The 19,149-nt window shown below is 40.5% G+C and overlaps 1 protein-coding gene across 2 annotated transcripts in view; it reads right to left on the reverse strand.

Annotated features, from left to right (window-relative positions):
• nup160 (nucleoporin 160) overlaps positions 1-19,149 on the reverse strand; it is a 29,825-nt gene that overhangs the window by 921 nt on the left and 9,755 nt on the right. Inside the window, exons 9-33 of one of the 2 annotated variants that reach the window (XM_042411352.1) lie at positions 18,984-19,052; positions 18,489-18,572; positions 17,529-17,699; positions 16,651-16,750; positions 15,201-15,366; positions 14,553-14,686; positions 13,709-13,869; positions 12,793-12,929; positions 12,036-12,106; positions 11,239-11,401; positions 11,013-11,082; positions 9,203-9,301; positions 8,972-9,091; positions 7,757-7,852; positions 6,835-6,929; positions 6,588-6,684; positions 4,900-5,005; positions 4,587-4,747; positions 4,402-4,462; positions 3,621-3,731; positions 2,715-2,838; positions 2,190-2,291; positions 1,589-1,730; positions 648-773; positions 279-374 (exon numbers count right to left, since the gene is read on the reverse strand). In XM_042411352.1, the coding sequence (XP_042267286.1) occupies positions 279-374; positions 648-773; positions 1,589-1,730; positions 2,190-2,291; positions 2,715-2,838; positions 3,621-3,731; positions 4,402-4,462; positions 4,587-4,747; positions 4,900-5,005; positions 6,588-6,684; positions 6,835-6,929; positions 7,757-7,852; positions 8,972-9,091; positions 9,203-9,301; positions 11,013-11,082; positions 11,239-11,401; positions 12,036-12,106; positions 12,793-12,929; positions 13,709-13,869; positions 14,553-14,686; positions 15,201-15,366; positions 16,651-16,750; positions 17,529-17,699; positions 18,489-18,572; positions 18,984-19,052 (2,862 nt within the window). Of the gene's footprint in view, positions 1-278; positions 375-647; positions 774-1,588; positions 1,731-2,189; positions 2,292-2,714; positions 2,839-3,620; positions 3,732-4,401; positions 4,463-4,586; positions 4,748-4,899; positions 5,006-6,587; positions 6,685-6,834; positions 6,930-7,756; positions 7,853-8,971; positions 9,092-9,202; positions 9,302-11,012; positions 11,083-11,238; positions 11,405-12,035; positions 12,107-12,792; positions 12,930-13,708; positions 13,870-14,552; positions 14,687-15,200; positions 15,367-16,650; positions 16,751-17,528; positions 17,700-18,488; positions 18,573-18,983; positions 19,053-19,149 lie in introns of both variants that reach the window. The other variant, XM_042411351.1, reaches the window with a different exon arrangement.

Genomic DNA, 19,149 nt, shown 5'->3' on the forward strand with positions numbered 1-19,149 from the left:
TCTATCTGCAGATGTCAGACTGATGTCTTGTAAACAAACAAACATAAATACAAACTGCAGATTAATTAATTAACGAGCAGACGTTCAGTTTCTGCCGTCTGTGCTCAAAGTGATATAATGATGAAGCTGCTGCTAGTGATGCAGGTCTTATTATTTTTGCAAATGTCGGACTAAAAATAGATTTGTATAACCAGGAAGTGTGTTTACAGTTCAGCCTGTAACGTTCAGAGAAACAAAAGTGTTGAAATTGAAGTTCTCTGGAAGTGTCGATGACTCACGTTGGTGTTGGTCTGCGTCTCGCTCAGCGCCTGCAGCAGCTGGTCGATGGACGTGTACGGCAGCCAGACTAACGCTGACGTTGCAGAGAGAGGCCTCTGTTAAAAACACACACACACACACACACACACACACACAGTCAAAAAAAAGAGAGGATTAAACAGCTTCCTGCATCACAATCCACTGTCGCACCGTCTCACTGTAGTTTATAGATGTAGAACGTTTCCCAACAGCCGTAAACAGACAGGAAAAAAAACTACTAATATTACAGCAGGAAGTAAACAATATTCAACATCTTTGAACAGGAAATAATACTTTTTAAAACCTTCTTTCATGAGTAAACTGAGCTCATCTGTATTGTGTCTGTGTACCTCTATTCCAAAGTACTGGTGTCCTCTCCCCAGCAGAGCGTCCACGTACTCCATCACCAGCTCAGCCGCTGCGTCCAGCAGGTCGTAGTTCAGGTAGAGACGCAGCAGAGCGGCTGCATCCACTCCCTGCAAAAAAACACAACGCGTTACACACAACGCAGTGCATGATGGGAAATAATCAGACTAGAGCTGCAACGATTAGTTGATTAATTGATTAATGTTTTGAGTCATTTTTCAAGAAAAAAAAAAGTCCAATTTCTCTGATTCCAGCTTCTTAAATGTGAATATTTTCTGGTTTCTTTAGTTTTCTATGACAGTAAACTGAATATATTTGGGTTGTCGACTGTTTGTCGGGATGAAACAAGACATTTGAAGATGTCATCTTGGGTTTTGGGAAACACTGATGGACATTTTTCACCATTTTATGGACCAAACAACTAATTTATTAATTGAGAAAATAATCAAAGTTTAATTACTAATGAAAATAATCATTAGTTGCAGCCCTGAACCAGACACAGTCCAGTAGAAGTCACAGACTGCTGCTTCAAAGGGAAACAATCAATAAATGTTATTTTTAATGGACAGCAGGGCCATTTACAGGCTTTTTCCTGAGCTTTCAACCACATCTCATCATTGGTTGTAATGATTAAGACCATTGAAAGCTCTTTTCTTTCTCCTTTAAGATGTTAAGATTAACTTTCATTCTCAATTCTTAACATTTATTTGTTTATTTCTCTGTAAAATTATTTAAATACTTTTAAATTTACTGAGTTTCATTATTTTTACAACAAATAATCTGAATAAGAACAAACCTTCATCCACAACAGACAAAAACTCTCAAACATTTTATTGATCTACATCACAGCTGTAACAAGCTGTCGATCGATCAGTTATCTGCTGCTCTGCTGTTCCTGATCGCACCTTATTGGCTGAACTCTCACCTTGTAAGACGTGACCAGCCAATCAGGCAGAGGGACACCATGTGACATCAGCTTGCTGATGACGCAGCGGTGGTGTTGTCCGTTGGTGGAGGGATACCTTTCCAGGTAGGAGGCCAGCAGTCGCCACGCCTCGTCTGTAGCGCTGAACAGACAGAAGAAGAAGAAACAGACGCAAGTTTACACACAGAAACTTCTCTATTATTGATCAGTTTTTACAAATATTCTGCCTCCTTATAATTATTTTAACTATAAATACACATTTCTGACAGTGCAGAGTCTCAAAGACATAAATATAAACTAAATGTAACGTCTGTATCAGACGCATCATGACTGTGACTTTTATCTTCACCTGTCAGGTCAGTTTAATGGTGGAAATCTGAATATTATTTTATATTTAAGTCATCATCATCAGAAACTTCTGTTCAATATTGAAAGATAAATTTAAAAACATTTGTTTCCTTATGGACACAAGCATCACTAAATTGTTATCTGCTATCAAGATAATTAATTAAAATAAATTTAAAATCCATGAAATCCTTTAAATACTGTAATCATTATGATTAATATTATTATTATCTAACAATATTAATATTGTTCACACCTGGACTCTTTGGTGTTGACGACAGATGAAAGCTGATTAGCAGCCAACCAGCTCCAAGCTTCATTCTGAGACTCCTCCCCTCCAGACTGAAGCTTAATGCACCTGCAACAACAGACGACAACAGACAGCAAACATCAATCAGATGACAACAGACATCAGACGATAACAGACAGATGACTTTAACAGACATCAACAGACAGGAGACATCAGACAGCAAACATCAATCAGACTCAAAAGACGACATTGACATCAACAGATGACAACAGACATAAATAGACGACATTAACAGACATCAACAGACAGGAGACATCAGATATCAGGATTTTGTACTTATAGAACTAAATTAATAAACCTCACTCTACATTTACAACTGTTATCCAAACAAAGATGATTATTTTTGTATTCGTGTCTGTAACAAACTACAGACATTAATGTTGATGACAGAGTGATGCGGTCTTGTGTTCATCTGGTTCTGGTTACCAGTTACAGTTGGTGATTTTCTCGCTCTGGTAATACGAGACTTACTTGAAGGCCAAACCCTCAAAGACAGACGTCAGCGCCAGTTTGAAGCTCTGACAGAGAGACAGAGCGCAGTCAAACAGTCCCGTTTGGACCAATAAGGCCACCATCTCCACTACCGAGGCGCTGCCTGCAAGGACACAAAGAGACGCCAGTTAACTCCAGAGTCAGCTGTACAGGAGGCGTTGAAGGTAAAGGAGGCGGTGTTGAAGGTAAAGGAGGCGATGTTGAAGGTAAAGGAGGTGTTATTGAAGGTAAAAGAGGTGTTATTGAAGGTAAAAGTGGTGTTGAAGGTAAAAGTGGTGTTATTGAAGGTAAAAGTGGTGTTATTGAAGGTTGAGGAGGTGGTGTTGAAGGTAAAGGAGGTGTTATTGAAGGTAAAAGGGTGTTATTGAAGGTAAAGGAGGTGGTGTTGAAGGTAAAGGAGGTGTTATTGAAGGTAAAAGGGTGTTATTGAAGGTAAAGGAGGTGGTGTTGAAGGTAAAGGAGGTGTTATTGAAGGTAAAAGGGTGTTATTGAAGGTAAAGGAGGTGGTGTTGAAGGTAAAGGAGGTGGTGTTGAAGGTAAAGGAGGTGTTATTGAAGGTAAAGGAGGTGTTATTGAAGGTTGAGGAGGTGGTGTTGAAGGTAAAGGAGGTGTTATTGAAGGTAAAAGGGTGTTATTGAAGGTAAAGGAGGTGGTGTTGAAGGTAAAGGAGGTGTTATTGAAGGTAAAAGGGTGTTATTGAAGGTAAAGGAGGTGGTGTTGAAGGTAAAGGAGGTGGTGTTGAAGGTAAAGGAGGTGTTATTGAAGGTAAAGGAGGTGTTATTGAAGGTAAAAGAGGTGTTATTGAAGGTAAAGGAGGTGGTGTTGAAGGTAAAGGAGGTGTTGAATGTAAAGGAGGTGTTGAAGGTAAAGGAGGCAGCAGTGTACCAGCGATGGCAGCAGATGGAGGGTGGTGCTGGGCCAGCGTGAGGCGGCTGCGAGCCAACATGTACTCCTTCTCCAGGTCCTTGAGTTCCAGGATGTCGACCTGACGCTTCACTGCAGGAGGAAACAAACACAACAAAGAGATGAACAGATTAAAACACTGCAGCTGCTTTCAGTCCTGACACACACAGATTAAAAGGTCTTTTAGCTTATTTTTAGCTCTATATTGTCTTTTGTTTATTTTTCTCTTATCTTACATAAAGTACTTTGAAATATCTGCCGTTAAAAGCTGCTGTACAAATAAACTTGACCCTTGAAACATTGATTGATTATCAAATTGGCTTTAAGTAGCTTTCCTGTTGATCAACTGATCCATTAATGGACCAATTCATGCAGCTGTAGATCTTTATATTTGGAGCTTTCAAGCTGTATAATATGTAGTATGATCATCTGTGGTATTACATCCTCGCCCACTAGAGGGAGCTCTCTCCACACAGGAGAACTGTCACTGAATTAAACTAAAGAAGAAACTGACTGGATGAAACCATCATTTAACTCCATCACAGAAAAAGTCCAGTGGGTTGTTTTAGTTTGATTATTGTTAGACTAACTTTTAAATAACCATAAGTTCTATTAAGACTGAGGACAGGTGAAAGATGGGTTTAATGACAACTGTTAAAAGAAGTCCGGTCCTGCTTTCCTGCCAGTTAATTACTCTCAATGTCAGTTAATTGTCAGCAGCGACGGGTGCTGATAAAGTTTTGATGAAGACAGCTGATCTCACCTGGTTCAGAAGCAAAATCTCCATCAGAGTTCCTCTTTGGAGACACTCCTGGACGCTCGTACTGCAGCAAACACAAAACACACCCAGATTAATTCACATCAACAAGACTTATAATAAAAAAGGATGTTTTTGTGTGTGTGTGTGTGTGTGTGTGTGTGTGTGTGTGTGTGTGCGCCCGTACGTACCACAGCTCCTGAGGTGGGCTGGACGATCCAGGCGTATTCTGGTCTGATGAGACGGAGACAGTTGAGGGAAGCCAGGTAACAGTTCACCTGCTTCTGGAGGCCGAGGTGAGTCCGAACCTCTCGACCCAGACGCATCCCGAACTCAAACATCACAGTCGCCGCTGCACACACACAAACACACACACAAGCAGGATTTTGCATATTTAACACATTTGTAAGAAAGGTGTCCTGCAGGTCTTTGGTGTTTGTTTAGTGAGTACGACTGGTTTCAAACTATTTTATTGAGACAGAGAGTCACCGTCAGTGAGATTACCTTTCCTGTAGTTGTGTCGGTTGATGTGGAAGGCGTAGAGCAGCTCGTAGTAGTTGTGAGCCAGCAGGTCCAGACCTCTGGCCCGAGACTCGATGATACTGACCACCTGTTGAAGACAGCACAGGTAATTAACCCTCCGGAGCCCAAACTGTGCTCTCATCTCAGGCTTTTAATGACAGGGTTTGTCGATACTAAAAGTAAAGTCAGGAAAACCATTCAAGCAGTCCTGTAGAGGTCCAACAGTCTCAGACTACATCAACACTGAGCTGTTTCATTTTAAAATGACCTGAACAACAAAAAAAACAGCTTCTCAGTTGGCAAAGTGCATCCCAGCCAACATCTGGTGAAGAAAGAGGCAGAAAGCTGGCTGATAAAAATCTATATTCTGTTAATTGTGATGTCGTCTGACGAAATTAACATAAATCCAGGTTAATGACAGCAGCTGTAATGTATCATCAGCTTTACTGGCATTTAAGAGTGAAAGTTAAAGACGACTAAATTTTGTCTTAACTTTACTGTCACGTAGCTCCTCACTGCAGCTGATACAGTGAAACACCCAGCTGGTGTTTTAACATTTGAAAGACATTTTCAAGATGTGATTTTAACTTTAATCTTCTTAGCGGAAGTTCAGACTGACAACAGCCCTGAGTTAAAACATCACGGGACTGCGTTGGCGGTGATGTGTTGTTTAAAGTACCGGTGAGACAATGAAACGTGATCCAGGAAGTCCAGCTGGAGCTGCAGATTAATGAGTCTGAAGGTTTATCAGAAACCAAAACACTGCACAGAGGTTTATAATCCTCACAGACAGGATCTTACAACTGTGGGAAGATATTTTATCTTTTGTCATGACAACCGCGAGGTAATCAGTCGAATACAGCGTTCATGTTACAAAATAATCAACCAGGAATGTGATCTTGCATATATATATTCTCAGATGATGTCACATTGTGTTGCAGCAAAAGCTGAGCGTGTAATATAACAGAGCTGGTCTGAACGCAGCTTTACATGGACGTTCTCTGAGACGGGAGCGTTTAGGTGAAAAGGCCCTCTACTAACTTTAAGCATTCAGTTATTTCACTTCATCTTTGACCCCCATTTTAGTAGCTGCTTGCACTGCTGATAATCTAACAGATTGTAATTGATGTAACTGATAACAGATAATGTGACAGCTGCTGCTGCTGCTGGTGGAATAACTACTTAATTCAACAGTGAAAACATGAAACTCTGTTTGCAAAATGTAAAACTGGACTTTAAGTTCCAGCTCTCTCCTCCTGGAGACTGAAACACACTTTACAGGTAAGAAATAAGAAAATAAAATAATGTAATGACTAAACAGGCTGAATGAATTAACTATAAATAAGTTCATACATTCAAAATAGCAGAAACTAGATGGGAGTCCAGTTGATGATTCTCTTTTCTGCTGGAGTATTATTTCATCCTTTTTCCTAATATCAAAGATTAATACTAATAATTTAACTTATTGTTTCATTAAATATGATGATAATATGATAATATTCACTAAACTCATCAGTCTGTAGATTTCATTACATTTTAAACAATCTTTAGAGGTGAATATGTGACATTGTGGATATAAAACCATTTCAATCACTCGTCTAACTGTGAGGTTATATGAGTGACCTCTTGACCTCCACCAGCTGAGATCAGAGGGTCAGGTGACGGTTTACCTCATCGTGCAGGTTGACGTAGGAGAACTGGACTAAATCCTGAAGCTGCGAGCGTTCACACAGAACCACCACCAGCTGACGGAGGCAGTCCAGCTGCCTGCGAGGAGGAAAAGGTTTTAAACATTGAACCATTAAAACCAGAAGAAACCGTCAAGTAATATAGAAACAATAATATTAATATGACATCATTAACAAGTGTCTTCACTGTTCTTTAATTCTATATTCATGTGTGTGTTTGTTTGCGTACATGCTAGAGTCCGGGTTCTGGGTCAGCGCTTCGTAAGCTTCACTGTTGTGTCCCAGATCCAAATGATGCTTGAATATTCGCGTCCACAGAGCAGCCTGAAGAGACATGTATACAACCGTAAACACAACCTGTACACAGTAATGTTAAATACATAGAAATAAGCATATAAAATAATATGGGAAATAGATTCAATCAGAGAAAAGTAACTTATTTAAAAAAACAGCTTTTCAGTGATCGAAGGTAGGGTTATGCTGGATCAAAAAAAGTCTGTACAATGTGTTTAAAAGTGTTTATAGTTGTTCTAAAACGGCCACACTGGAAGGTGGAGGGAAAAGTCGCTCGTCATAGAGAGACAAGACGTGGTATTGTTTAAATACGGGGATAGCAGCGTGGATTTTGGAGTGGAGTCTCTCCTGGAAGACATTCATAGTGTTGCACTTTGTTGTCCACATGAAAATTGGCAGAAATAGTTGTTTAAATGAATGAAACCTTTCTCACCACTGCACAGCTGACCAGTCACTGTGTGAAGTGTGCGTGAACGTCTGTTTTTAAGTCTATTTTCCTGTTTTATGTGTGTAACTACATTGATTATCTGCTAAAACACAGGTGACCTTCACTCAGCGTTTTGTGAGACAGACTGAAGCTGCTGCTAACATGCTAACATGCTAACATGCTGCTTTCACTACACAGCCTGTGTAAAAACTGTGATGGACAGAAGAGACAGACTGTAGTTTTCTTCGTCTTCTTCAGACTTTTATCACACCTGCAGTGAGTTTTTACTGCACATATTCAAATCAAAGAGAACTTGTCTTGGTGGTTCACAGTTTCACTGAGATAAATTCAAGACTTTTAAAGACCTGCAGACTCCCCGTAGACTCTTCTTCCTTTAAAAGTTTCTTGCTGCTTGTTGCTGACAGTTTACCTGACTGTTGGTGTCGCTGACGGCCTCCGTTATCGCCAGAGAAGCCAGCTGGATCACCAGCTCAGGTAGACCCACATCCTCCAGCAACCGCAGCACCTGAACACACAAACACACAAATAATCACAGTCCAGACACTATGATAAACTATATGTTCAAATTAGGGATGCACCATATTGGATTTTTTGCCGATATTTCCAACTCATTGTGGCTGATTGCCGATACCGATATATGCACATATTTTTTCCAGCTGGTTGAGGAGACTATTATGCATGCAAGCATAGATTATACTAAGTATGATCAAGAAAGACAATATATGAAGGTAGAACTTAGGAAGACTGGAGTTCAGGAGCTCAGCATTAAAACTTTGGGAGCAGCAGTAGAGTTTTCTCTGAGTTTATTAGACAGACAGGATTAATGTGTAGGATTTAATCTCTGGTCCAAACTCTGGAGCAGAAGGTGGCGGTAATGCACCTAATACGCTGGTTGCCAACCGCCGTTATAAACCAAAAAAGAAGAAGTTTTTTATTTTCCAAACAGAGTGGTACATCCTGTCAGCCGAAGTGTTTCCTATCTGTGCAGCCGAACACCGCAGCACCTCGATGGACTGTTTCTCCCTGACGGTCCCGGTGTTGCCCCGAGCCCCGATTTGTTATTCAGGTTAAAGTAGGAAGAAGCAGCGGGTCTGACGGGCAGCTTGAGTGAAGTGGAGCCTGCGGAGGAAACACTGGGACCGTCAGGGTGAAACAGTCCATCAAGGGAAGCACAGTCAGGCGGTGGAGGAGATGGCGACATATCGGCCTCTCTTAATCGGCAGAATTCGCCAATGCCGATATTTCATTTTAGAGCTTTGATCAGCAGATACCGATGACGTGCCGATAATATCGTGCATCCCTAGTTCAAATGTTCCAGAGGATCCAGCTCACCACTTTAACGTCCACATGAAAGCTGAGTGTCTGATCATCAGCAGAGACATTTAAAATACAGATTAGAACCATTACGCTCATATTTTACAAGCATAAAGTCGACCTCATGGTGGCGCCAGAGGAAAAGTCAGTATGATTCATCCTCTGGGGAACATGAATGTCTGAGCAAAATCTCATAATAATCAATCTGACAGTTGTTGAGATGTTTTAATCGGTTTTGGAGCGACGGAGCCGCGCTGTTAGCATTAGCATGATTTATTATATAAGTGTGTGAGTGAGCAGGTTATCACACCTTATTGTAGTACTGTAATCTGGGGGTGGAAGCAGCTTCTTCTTCCTCGGTGCCCGTCAGCTTCATCAGAAACTCCTCCTTCTCCACCTCAGTGGCTGCCTCCTGGAAACACTGCACGGCCTGATGGGAAACAGGAAGAAGAAGAGGAGGTAAACTAAAGATCCTCTGAGGAGCCGCTTTAACGTGAGGAGCAGAAATACATAAACCAGCAGGGTGGTTGGTGTCACTCACCTTGTGGCCCTCCCCGTTGGCCAGGTAACACTGACCCAGCATGAAGCGACAGGAGCCGATGTTCACCTGACACCACGGGCCAATCAGCCGCACGTACTCCTGTACACAGGAAACAGGTTCAAGCAGGTGAGACGACTGTCACGATGCACTGAGTTTGTGCTTTTACTTTAAATTCATCTCCATTTAACAAAAAACGATGTTGTTCTCTGTGCAGTTTGTTTTCAAATTCATCTGCTGAAGCGGGAAAGTTTCTCTGTGTTCACCTTCAATCTCAGATTAAATGTCTTAAAGTTCACACAAAGTATTTAAAATGGTGAAATTCCACTTTTGGTGAACTTTGACCTGTGAATTAGTGCCATTGACCAATAGGAAGCTGACCTGACAGAGCTGATCTTTGAGGGTCAGGTCAGCTCGTGTTGCTGACACAGTTAGGAGACAATAAATCAACACAACATGATGATTAGTGTCTGAAATCTCAGTTTTCTGCTCACTATCAGTGTTAACTCAGTCAACAGAAACTATGACAAAAACTGTTTATTGACCATCTTTGTTTTCGTGACTAAAACAAAATAAAAAGCTTTGAAAACAGAACTGACGAAATGTTAAACATAAAAAGTTTAAGGATAATGTGAAAGACGGACAAATTAACTAATGATTGTTTTTAATGTGAAGGAGCTGCATCTGTGGAATCACAACGTGTAGCTCCTGATTAGTGAAACAGAAACGAGTTTGCTAACTGATCTTTAGCAAAATTATTTCCCCTCTTCGATAACTTCTTATTGACTGAAATGGTGTAAAATGGTGAAATAAATGTCAGGGAACAGTAGAGAGAAAACAAAGAGAAGCTCCAGGAGCTATTGTTACTGACTATCACTAGATAAGTTCACAGTCAGCTCACCAGCTACAACAGTTCACCAACGAAACCTGCGAGTGTCACCTTATAACCGAACATCTGGGCCAGTCGTTGTCCAGGTGTGAGGTGGAAACACTTGTGTAAGTTGTGTAAGAAGGAGGAGATTATGTTTTAAGTATTTGAATGTTTTTTGTGGGGAAAAAAAAAACAGACACAAATTATTCAAAGCATGTTTTAAGTCTTTGAACATGAGCGGAGAGGATCTTTAAAAGATGTTTCTCTTGTCAAGCCGCCATTTATCAGGCAGCATTAAAGACCTGCAGGCCTGCACAATAAACAATGGTTACTTATTGTTTCTGTCTTCGATTCAGTTATCAGAAATATATTCATGTCTCCATCCAGTTACAGTAACATCACACCACACTAAACTGATATAAACAGCCTACATGAGTCTCACGTTTTACCTGTAAGACTCATGATTTAATGCTGTCGTTCATCATCTGTGATGTGAAAACATCAGAGAAATAAAAAGTATGTGTCCTGGCATTACTTCAGTTATAAAATCTGAGCGCACCACAGAGCTGCTGCTGACAGCAGACAGTAGAGATTCTGGTACGCGTCTGTTTAAACAGGAGTTAAGCTGATTTTGCTGCATTTAACAGCGGAGCTGAGAGCGTCAGAGTCGGAGCAGGAAACAGTTGCTCTGCGTCGCACTGTCCTCCGTTTCTGTCACAGTTATGTGTTTAGGTCATTTAGAGACAAAAATCTGTAAATGTTTACAGCCTGTCATGCTGTCACCCTGCGTTAACCTGTGTATAATGACGTGGCTTTAAAATAAACAAACAAACAAACAAACAAACAAACTGTTCTCCTTTAAAACGATGCTTCAGTAGTGAGATGAGGATGAAGAAGTCAGTGTCGTGTTGGTGTCTGTAGTGAACAAACAGACTGACTCACCTGCAGCTGTGTGTACTGGCAGTTCGCCATCAGACACTCAGGGAACTGGAAACCAGGGTTACTGGGCCAACTGGGAAACGTCAGTTAAGATAAATAATAAGTACAGTAAAATCCATAATGGAAGCATCTCCACATGCTGGAGGACACAACATTACATTAGTTTAATCAGAGCACACTGAGGATGTGAAGGTGAGGAGCTTGTTAGCACACAGCGGACGAAGGATACAGCAGCTGAGCGAGCAGGTTGACCACGTTGGAGACCATGTGAGGCCAGAGGAGCAGAGCGCCGCCTGCAGACGGGTTCTGCTGCTGGGAGAAGATCTGAGAGATGATCATCTTCCTGGCTACAGTCTGGTAGAACAACTCCACAACCGTCTGAGGACTGAGCACTGCTGGGAGGAACAACAACAAGTTAACAACTCACACTTAAGAGGAACTTAAACTGTAACTTCAGGTGTTTCCATCGTCACAGGTTCTGCTTTTGTTTCCTTTTTGAGCTCCTGAACCAAACTAAATCCAAGTTCAGGAGCCGGTTTCACAAAAAGGTATTTCAGACTGGTCTATAGTGTTAGGACAGTCTTCATTTGGCTCATAGATTATTCTAATGCAAGTTAGACTGTTTCACAAAAATAAAGACACCTTACCCCCAGGCTAATTCAGGCCTAACACCCATGTTACCATGGTAACAATCAGTGACAAGAGACTGCAAATTGAAAGCAACATGTCACTGATTTTAATCCTTCAGCTGGCGACTTCCTCAAGTGAGGTAGCTACTTTTAACTCCTTTGTAAACAGACTGGGGTGGATTTTGTCAGTTTGCTGCAACATGATGTACACATGTTGTGTGTGTATGTTTGCAAATGATGTACAATAATTCATTGTTCGAACAGCAGTGATTTGCATCCAGGTCGCGGAAGTGCTACTCAGGTCTGTCGATGTTTTCATTTGCTTCCCTGTTGATGGCACCTATTCATTAGAGAGAGGAAACAGACACGATGTCACAGCGAGCAGACGGTTTCTGACCTGATGCGTTGGTGTTGAGGGCCGGAGAGTCAGACAGCTCCAACACGGTGAGGTGCTGCAGGTTAGCATCTCTGGAGGAACACAGGAGGTCAAAGTTCACGGTCAGTAAACACGTTTCTACACAAATTCTCTTTAGTCCAGATGTAGGTCAACTGAATTTCCAGTGAAAGGTATAAAGAAAATGTTGTGAATGTTTGTTTTGTTTATTAGGAGATGAACAGCTGGTTGTGCTCATTCTCCAGTCGGTGCCAACAAACCGTCGCAGAAGAAGAAAACATGAGATGATGTCATTACAAGTGTAGCAGTCGAAACTCAAATGATGGAGAACCTTGTGGAGAACATGATGGAAATATGATATCTGCGTTTGTTTCATGTATTAATTTGAGGAACGTTACCGTCTCCTCATTCAAGCTTGAGTGACGTTTAAGTCACATGATTCACGTACGTCATCATTTATTCACTGAGTCTGTTTATATTTTCTTTTTATCCACACAACAACTTTTACACCTCAGACAACAACAAACACATTTTAAGATATTTAGAGATTTTTTTCTTTAATTTCTGGTGTTTCGACTCAGGTTTGTTTCCACACAAATTGGAAATGTGAATAAAAACAGGAGAACGGAAACAAACTTAATGTCTTAATGCTGACGAACTTTAAACACAATGACTACTCTGATGACTGGTGTGTGTGTGTGTGTGTGTGTGTGTGTGTGTGTGTGTGTGTGTGTGTGTGTGTGTGTGTGCGTGCTCTCACATGGTGTCCATGGGAACAGCTGAGGTGAGGCTCTGACTGATGTGTCTGAGGAGGTAATACGAGGAGAGGAGGTGGGAGCTTCGAGGAATCAGGTCCTGCTGGAGCTGCAGCAGTTGAGCGCCTCCACCCAGAAACACCTGAAACACACACACACACACACACACACACACACACACACATACAGAGTGATATTAACAAAATCTGTCAAACCTAAAATGGAATTACCGCTGTATATAACTACATATCAGACAAACCATATTAAACTGATCCCTTCATTACAGACACACAGCTCTAGTGTCAGTTATGTAATAAAGGACAGATGTTGGACTGTATATTGTTCCTGAAGACGTGTGTTTCAGGTAATCGTGTCTGTCAGAGTGAAATTATATTCCACTGTTGCTCTATTTCATGTTGTTTCTCTGATATTGCACCACTAAACACATGTGGCTCCATATAAAAGCTCCAGAGGATGCGTCTGCATTAATAATGAACGGTTATACTTTGATAATCGATTAATCATTTTGAGTCATTTTTTAGAGAAAAATGTTCACATTTTCTTAGTCCAGCTTCTTAAATGTGAGTATTTTCTTTAGTTTCTTTAGTCCTCTATCAGTAAACTGAATATCTTTGGGTTGTGGACTGTCGGAACAAGACATTTGAGGACGTCATCTTGGGCTTTTTTCTCCATTTTTTCACATTTTATGGACCAAACAATTAATCGATTAATTGAGAGAATGATCAACGTTTAATCAATAATGAAAACAATCATTAGTTGCAGCCTTAATTTATTTTACTTGGTTTAACTGAGACAAATATATTTTCTTTTCTAATGAAAATATTGCAAATTTAAACAATTGAAAAACTACTTCATATGTATTACACTAAAGCTTGCGAGTGCGTGCATGCGCGTACGTACGTTGTCTCCGAAGCGCAGGTAGAGCTTCTGCAGGATGAGCAGGTCGCGACAGAACAGCACTCTGGTCATGGCCATGTGACAGACGGCCTGACAGACCAGAGACACCGCTGAGCTGCTGCCGTACAGCTGAGACAAACTGATCCGCATGTTCAGAGTCTGACCTGCAAGACAAAGACCAGGGACACAAAAAACACAGAAACACGTTCAGAGTCTGACCTGCAAGACAAAGACCAGGGACATAAAACTCAATGAAGGCTGTTTCGGAGGAGGTGCGGAAGGTTTGATTCTTTTTATAAATGTTTTATTGGAGCACTGAGTCACACGTCATTATGAATAAAGTTATATAACACCAGGCAGGCTAATAAAGTTATTTACTTTCTTGTATTTATCTCCTTTATTCTTAATTAGAGCTGAAACAATAAGTCGATTCATCAGTTAGTTAATATAAATAAAAAATAATCAACAATTATTTTGATCTATAAAGTTAAAGTTATTTTTCTCGTTAAAATGCGAAACATTCTGCATCTCCAGCTTTTCTGTATCTTGTTTCGTAGTAAACTCAAGATTTGGGGATTTTGGAGAGTTGTTTAACAATCTAATGACATCATGTGAGACATTTTTCACTAATATCTGTCATTTTATAGACTAAAAAGATTAATTAATGATAAAAATATCATTAGTTGCAGCCCTAAATCTGACCTTTTTTAGATTAAGATTCTATAAAAAGGTCAGTTTTCATGTCCCAAACAGACATCAGACCTCTGAAACACATATGAGCTCATCTCCTCCTCCTCCTCTTCCTCCTCATGTTAAGGTTCATCTAATGTTCTCCTAACGTTCCTACCAGGTATGATGAGACCCTCTCCTCCGACCTCCGAGTCCGTCTCCAGGTCCATCTCCCTCAGCAGGACCATCATGGCCGCCGTCGGGTTACGAATGTCCTGCAGTTTGTTCTGGATGTCCTCGATCACGTTATCGCTGCCGAGAGACACAAACACTTGAACACGACGCGCTCATGTTGACGTGTTTTATTTATTTTATTTTTTTTCCCCTGACATTTTATAATCCAAACAATCAATTAATAGAAAAACATCACCAGCAGATTAACTGATGATGTTAATAACAATTAGCCACGTCTACAGTGGTGGTTGTTTTGTTTGTTTAATCCAAGTTTTTATCTTTTCACAACATCAACGAACATCAACAAATAAATCAATAATGCAATAAAGTAATCCATAAACATATTTTTAAATCCTCAGGAGTGTTTCTGCTCATTCCCACCTCTGTATTTTTTATTTTTGGACTCAACTAGAGCAGTTTTGCATGATTCACAGCTGAAAAACCTCTTTGTTTATCTTATCCTGGCCTTCAGCCTTCAGTGGTTTCAGCTTATCGAATATTCAATACATGACATCACTTCTCACTGAGCGCGTTTCCATGGATACAGACGGTTATAACTGATTGATACTGAAGTGTCGTGAAGGTTACTGACTTGTCATTGGACAGCATGTTTTCTAGGATCTGCTCCGCGGCTCTCTCAGGTGACTCCACGTGCTCCAGAGCCGTCTCCATGTTGTACGCCATTTCTCCTGAGACGGCGTCACTCACCAGCCGCAGACACTGAACCAGCTGCAGGACGTCTCGGCCCACCTCAGGGTCTGAAAACCACATGATACTCATATCACTATGTATACACACAGACACGTACTGTTTATAGTGTAAGAGTCTCAACAAGCTGTCTTCAGTTCTGTAGTTTTTACAGTCTTGACGGGAACATAATAATAACTAACTTCCACGTCTGTGTTGGAGGCTTTCATTGCCACATTGTACTCTACAGTTCTGTCAGTTTCATATCATTTAAAAAGAGTCCTGGACAGGTTTATCGTTTCCCTCCGATAACACTGTCAGACTGAGCAGCGACTACCGCTGCTTGAGGCTGAAACCAATGTGGAAGAACATTAAAGTGCCACTAACATCCATTAGATGCTCCAACTGACTCCCATTCAAAAAGCATCAACTTCTCTCTAGAAATAAAAGTCAATCATTCTTTTTAACGAGTCATTGTGGTCTCAATCTCTTATAAATGCGCTGGTAGTCATTTTGGAACTTTATTATTTATTATTATTGCTCAGTTAATAAGATTTGAAGGCTTATAGTAGCTTTGATGTCTGTTGTGTGGATGTTGATTGACAGCTGTGACTGACAGTTGGCTCACACTGAGTCGGACTCTTGTCGCAATATTTCATTAAGTTTAATGTTACTTGATTACGATACCTGACCTGTTAGCACAATTTAGCTAAAGTAGCTAATGTTAGCCCAAGTGTGCAGCGCTCGGTGTTCACGATAAGCTAGCGTTAGCTTGGGTCCGAGGCACACTGCACTCCTTTTTGGAAGGTCCTGGCTCCAAACACAGAAGATGACGCCCAACATTAACTGCAACTCTGGGGTTTCAGATCGACTCAGATGAAACCAACAGGTGATGTCACACTTAGCTACGTCCATCTTTATATACAGGCTATGTGTCGGACTCACAATTGAAAGTTCTTTTAAAAGACAAAAACTGATGGATCAGAACCAGATATCGTCTTTTTTATTCTGCACATTTTTCTTCCTTGTCCAAACTTGGTGCCTACATTTCCCACAATGCAACTGGACCGCCAACAGATGGATGGGAGATTGTGGTGTGTTATGCTAGTAGCTGCTAATGTAACATGGAGCTGCTAGCCTGGTCTGCTAACAGCACGTTTTACAGATGTTTTTCATACTTGTAGTCTCCAACTGACACTGACTCAAGTGACATCACTCGAGGTAATTTATCAGATTTCATATAGCTCCCTCTGGAGACATAAAGATCTTCATACTACTTTTTAAACATAGAACACCTGGAAACATTTTTTTTAAACATTTGATGGATTTAATAATTTTATAAAAGGTGTACTTACCTTCTGTAACCGGCGTCTCGTCCTCTGAGAAGAGATACTCATCACAGGAGAGATACAAGTGATCCACAGCGAAACAAGGCAGGAGGAAGGAAACAAAACCCTGAAAAACAGACATCAATATAAAATGTTTAATTAGATTTTATAATTAGATTTATGCACCTCTTCCAGAACATACATGGATCAAATTAAATAAGATGACGTAAGTATTAGGAACAGAAAGAGCCGACTGTGAACATAGATTCACATTTCAGTCTCTGAATCCTTGAGAACGCATTATTGTTTTATTTTTTATTTACTTGAACAGGAAGAGAAATACTTTCCAATCTATTTATCATTTATAACAGTGTATAAACATTGAATAAATCGTTAATAACACACTATAATGTATGTTATAAACAGATATAAGGACATTATTAAGTGTTTAAATGTACAGTATTTGTCAACAATTAGTTGTTATAGTTAGTTATAGTTATTGACAAATACATTAATAAAAACACTTATATTTTGCCTGGAGTCCCAAATACCAACCAGTGACTCCAAATCTGAAATACTAGCTGTGAGTTAAATCAGTTAATTTATGGTTATTTCATTAAAGAACATTTATCTATATAATATGCACCATGTAAGCGCAACATCAACTTAAGTTATATGAGTCTTAAAAAAACAGATTTGACACAGTGTCCATCTATAAGACAGGGACACAAGTTCAGATAATAATCACTTCAGTTAACAACAGTCAAGTTTCCATCAAAAATGTAGCTCAAATATTAACTAAATGTCCAGAAAATTGCTAAAAGAAATTGTGAGTAAACAACCTTTTGGGGATATTTCAACTTTTTTAATGTGTAAACATGTCTTTAGTGTTGCTCAGTGTTTACCTTCTTCAGCAGGCAGACCATGCTGGTGTGTGCGCTGACCGTCAGACCCAGCGGCATGGCCAGAGCCTCCTGATACTGAAGGCAACAAGCATAAAACTTGGACCAGAACTCCACCTGCAGCTGTCGGTACTCCTCCTGAGAGAACACGAACTCTGTCACGCTGCTCTGCAGCTGGGAGGAAACAAAGACAGAGAGACAAGAGTCAGATTCTTCTTTGGTGTCTCTGGAGCGAACAGCTGTTCCTTCCTGTTTTTATCCCTGGATGCTTCATTTGCAATGTTACTTTTTTTTTTTTTTTAATGTGGAAATAATTATTTATTCTTGTAAATCAGGCATGAAAATTGTACAATTCAAAAAGGCGCACATGTGTGACATCTTTAGTTAATTCTTTTTTGTGCCCCATGAGTACCTGGAAATGTTTCCTCATGACATTTTACAAAAAGGTAAAAATAAAAAAGTCATATGTCCCCAGATTCCCCAACACTCCTGAGACGTCCACAGTGAAGGTCCTGCAGCGTCCAGAACAGAGGCAGGCGGTCGGTACGTCGGCGCTATAGGAAAGAGCAGAGTTTCTGCCGTCTGAGCGGGTCGTTACTGGACGAACAGAAGGTCCTGCTGGAGGTTTACGCTTCAAGTCGCAACTGTTTGATGATTTTCTTCAGCGCTACGATGTTGGATGATCCCGACGTTGTGATTTTGAGAGAGACTTTAGTCTTAATAGCGATGAGTATAAAACCTACTACTTCTTCTTTTTGCAATGTTACCTCTACTTCCCATTGTTTGTTCATTCGTGCCCACAAGCAGCCGTCTGGTCTGAGGTTGCTGTCGTCTACTCACACTTTCATTTTGAGTTAAGAATAAGAAGTAGTGAAATCCTACTAATACTACTGTTTGTAGTCGGAGGAAGCTGACCAATCAGAACAGAGTGGGCTCATCAGGAGGGGGAGGGGCTTTATTTACCTCACTCTCTACAGCCACCGTCACCTCCTTCTTCAGACTCTCCCACGACGGATCCATGATCCTCTCTGAACCTCGCCGGTAGATCTGATGAACAAATAAAACACAAACATCTGTAACATCTGTAACATCAACCAGGTGCAACACACACTGTAGATCTGACACAAACAGTCCGGATGAAAACTAAACTCACTGCTTCAAAATTAGAGAATTAATTATTACCATTTCATGAGTTTTTGAATAAACAACACCAGTCAACAGAGTTTCAGGTTCATCTGGAGATAGTAAATATCTCTGGTCAACACAGTGAAGCCAAAACACTGAGAATCTTCTGGTAACAACTACTGAGGGTCATAATAAGCGATAATCAATAGTTTAATGCTATATTTCAGATATTCCTTCAGTCTAAATGGTTTTAATGGTATGAAAGCTCCTGTGGAAGAGTCTCATTGAAACATGAACGGTGACATCAGAGCGAGACGGCAGGCGCGTCCTCACCTGTAGAGCTTTAACGATGGCCGACGCAGTGAAACGCAGAGGAGAGAAGAGCATTTCCAGGTACGTCTCCTGTTAAAAAACACAATCAATCAATGATTAATCAGTAAAATTATTAAATAATTTTTAAAAAAAACACAACCTTGATTTGAGATTATTTGGTCACATG

This window comes from Thunnus maccoyii, chromosome 5, assembly GCF_910596095.1.
Source record: "Thunnus maccoyii chromosome 5, fThuMac1.1, whole genome shotgun sequence".
NCBI lineage: Eukaryota > Metazoa > Chordata > Actinopteri > Scombriformes > Scombridae > Thunnus > Thunnus maccoyii.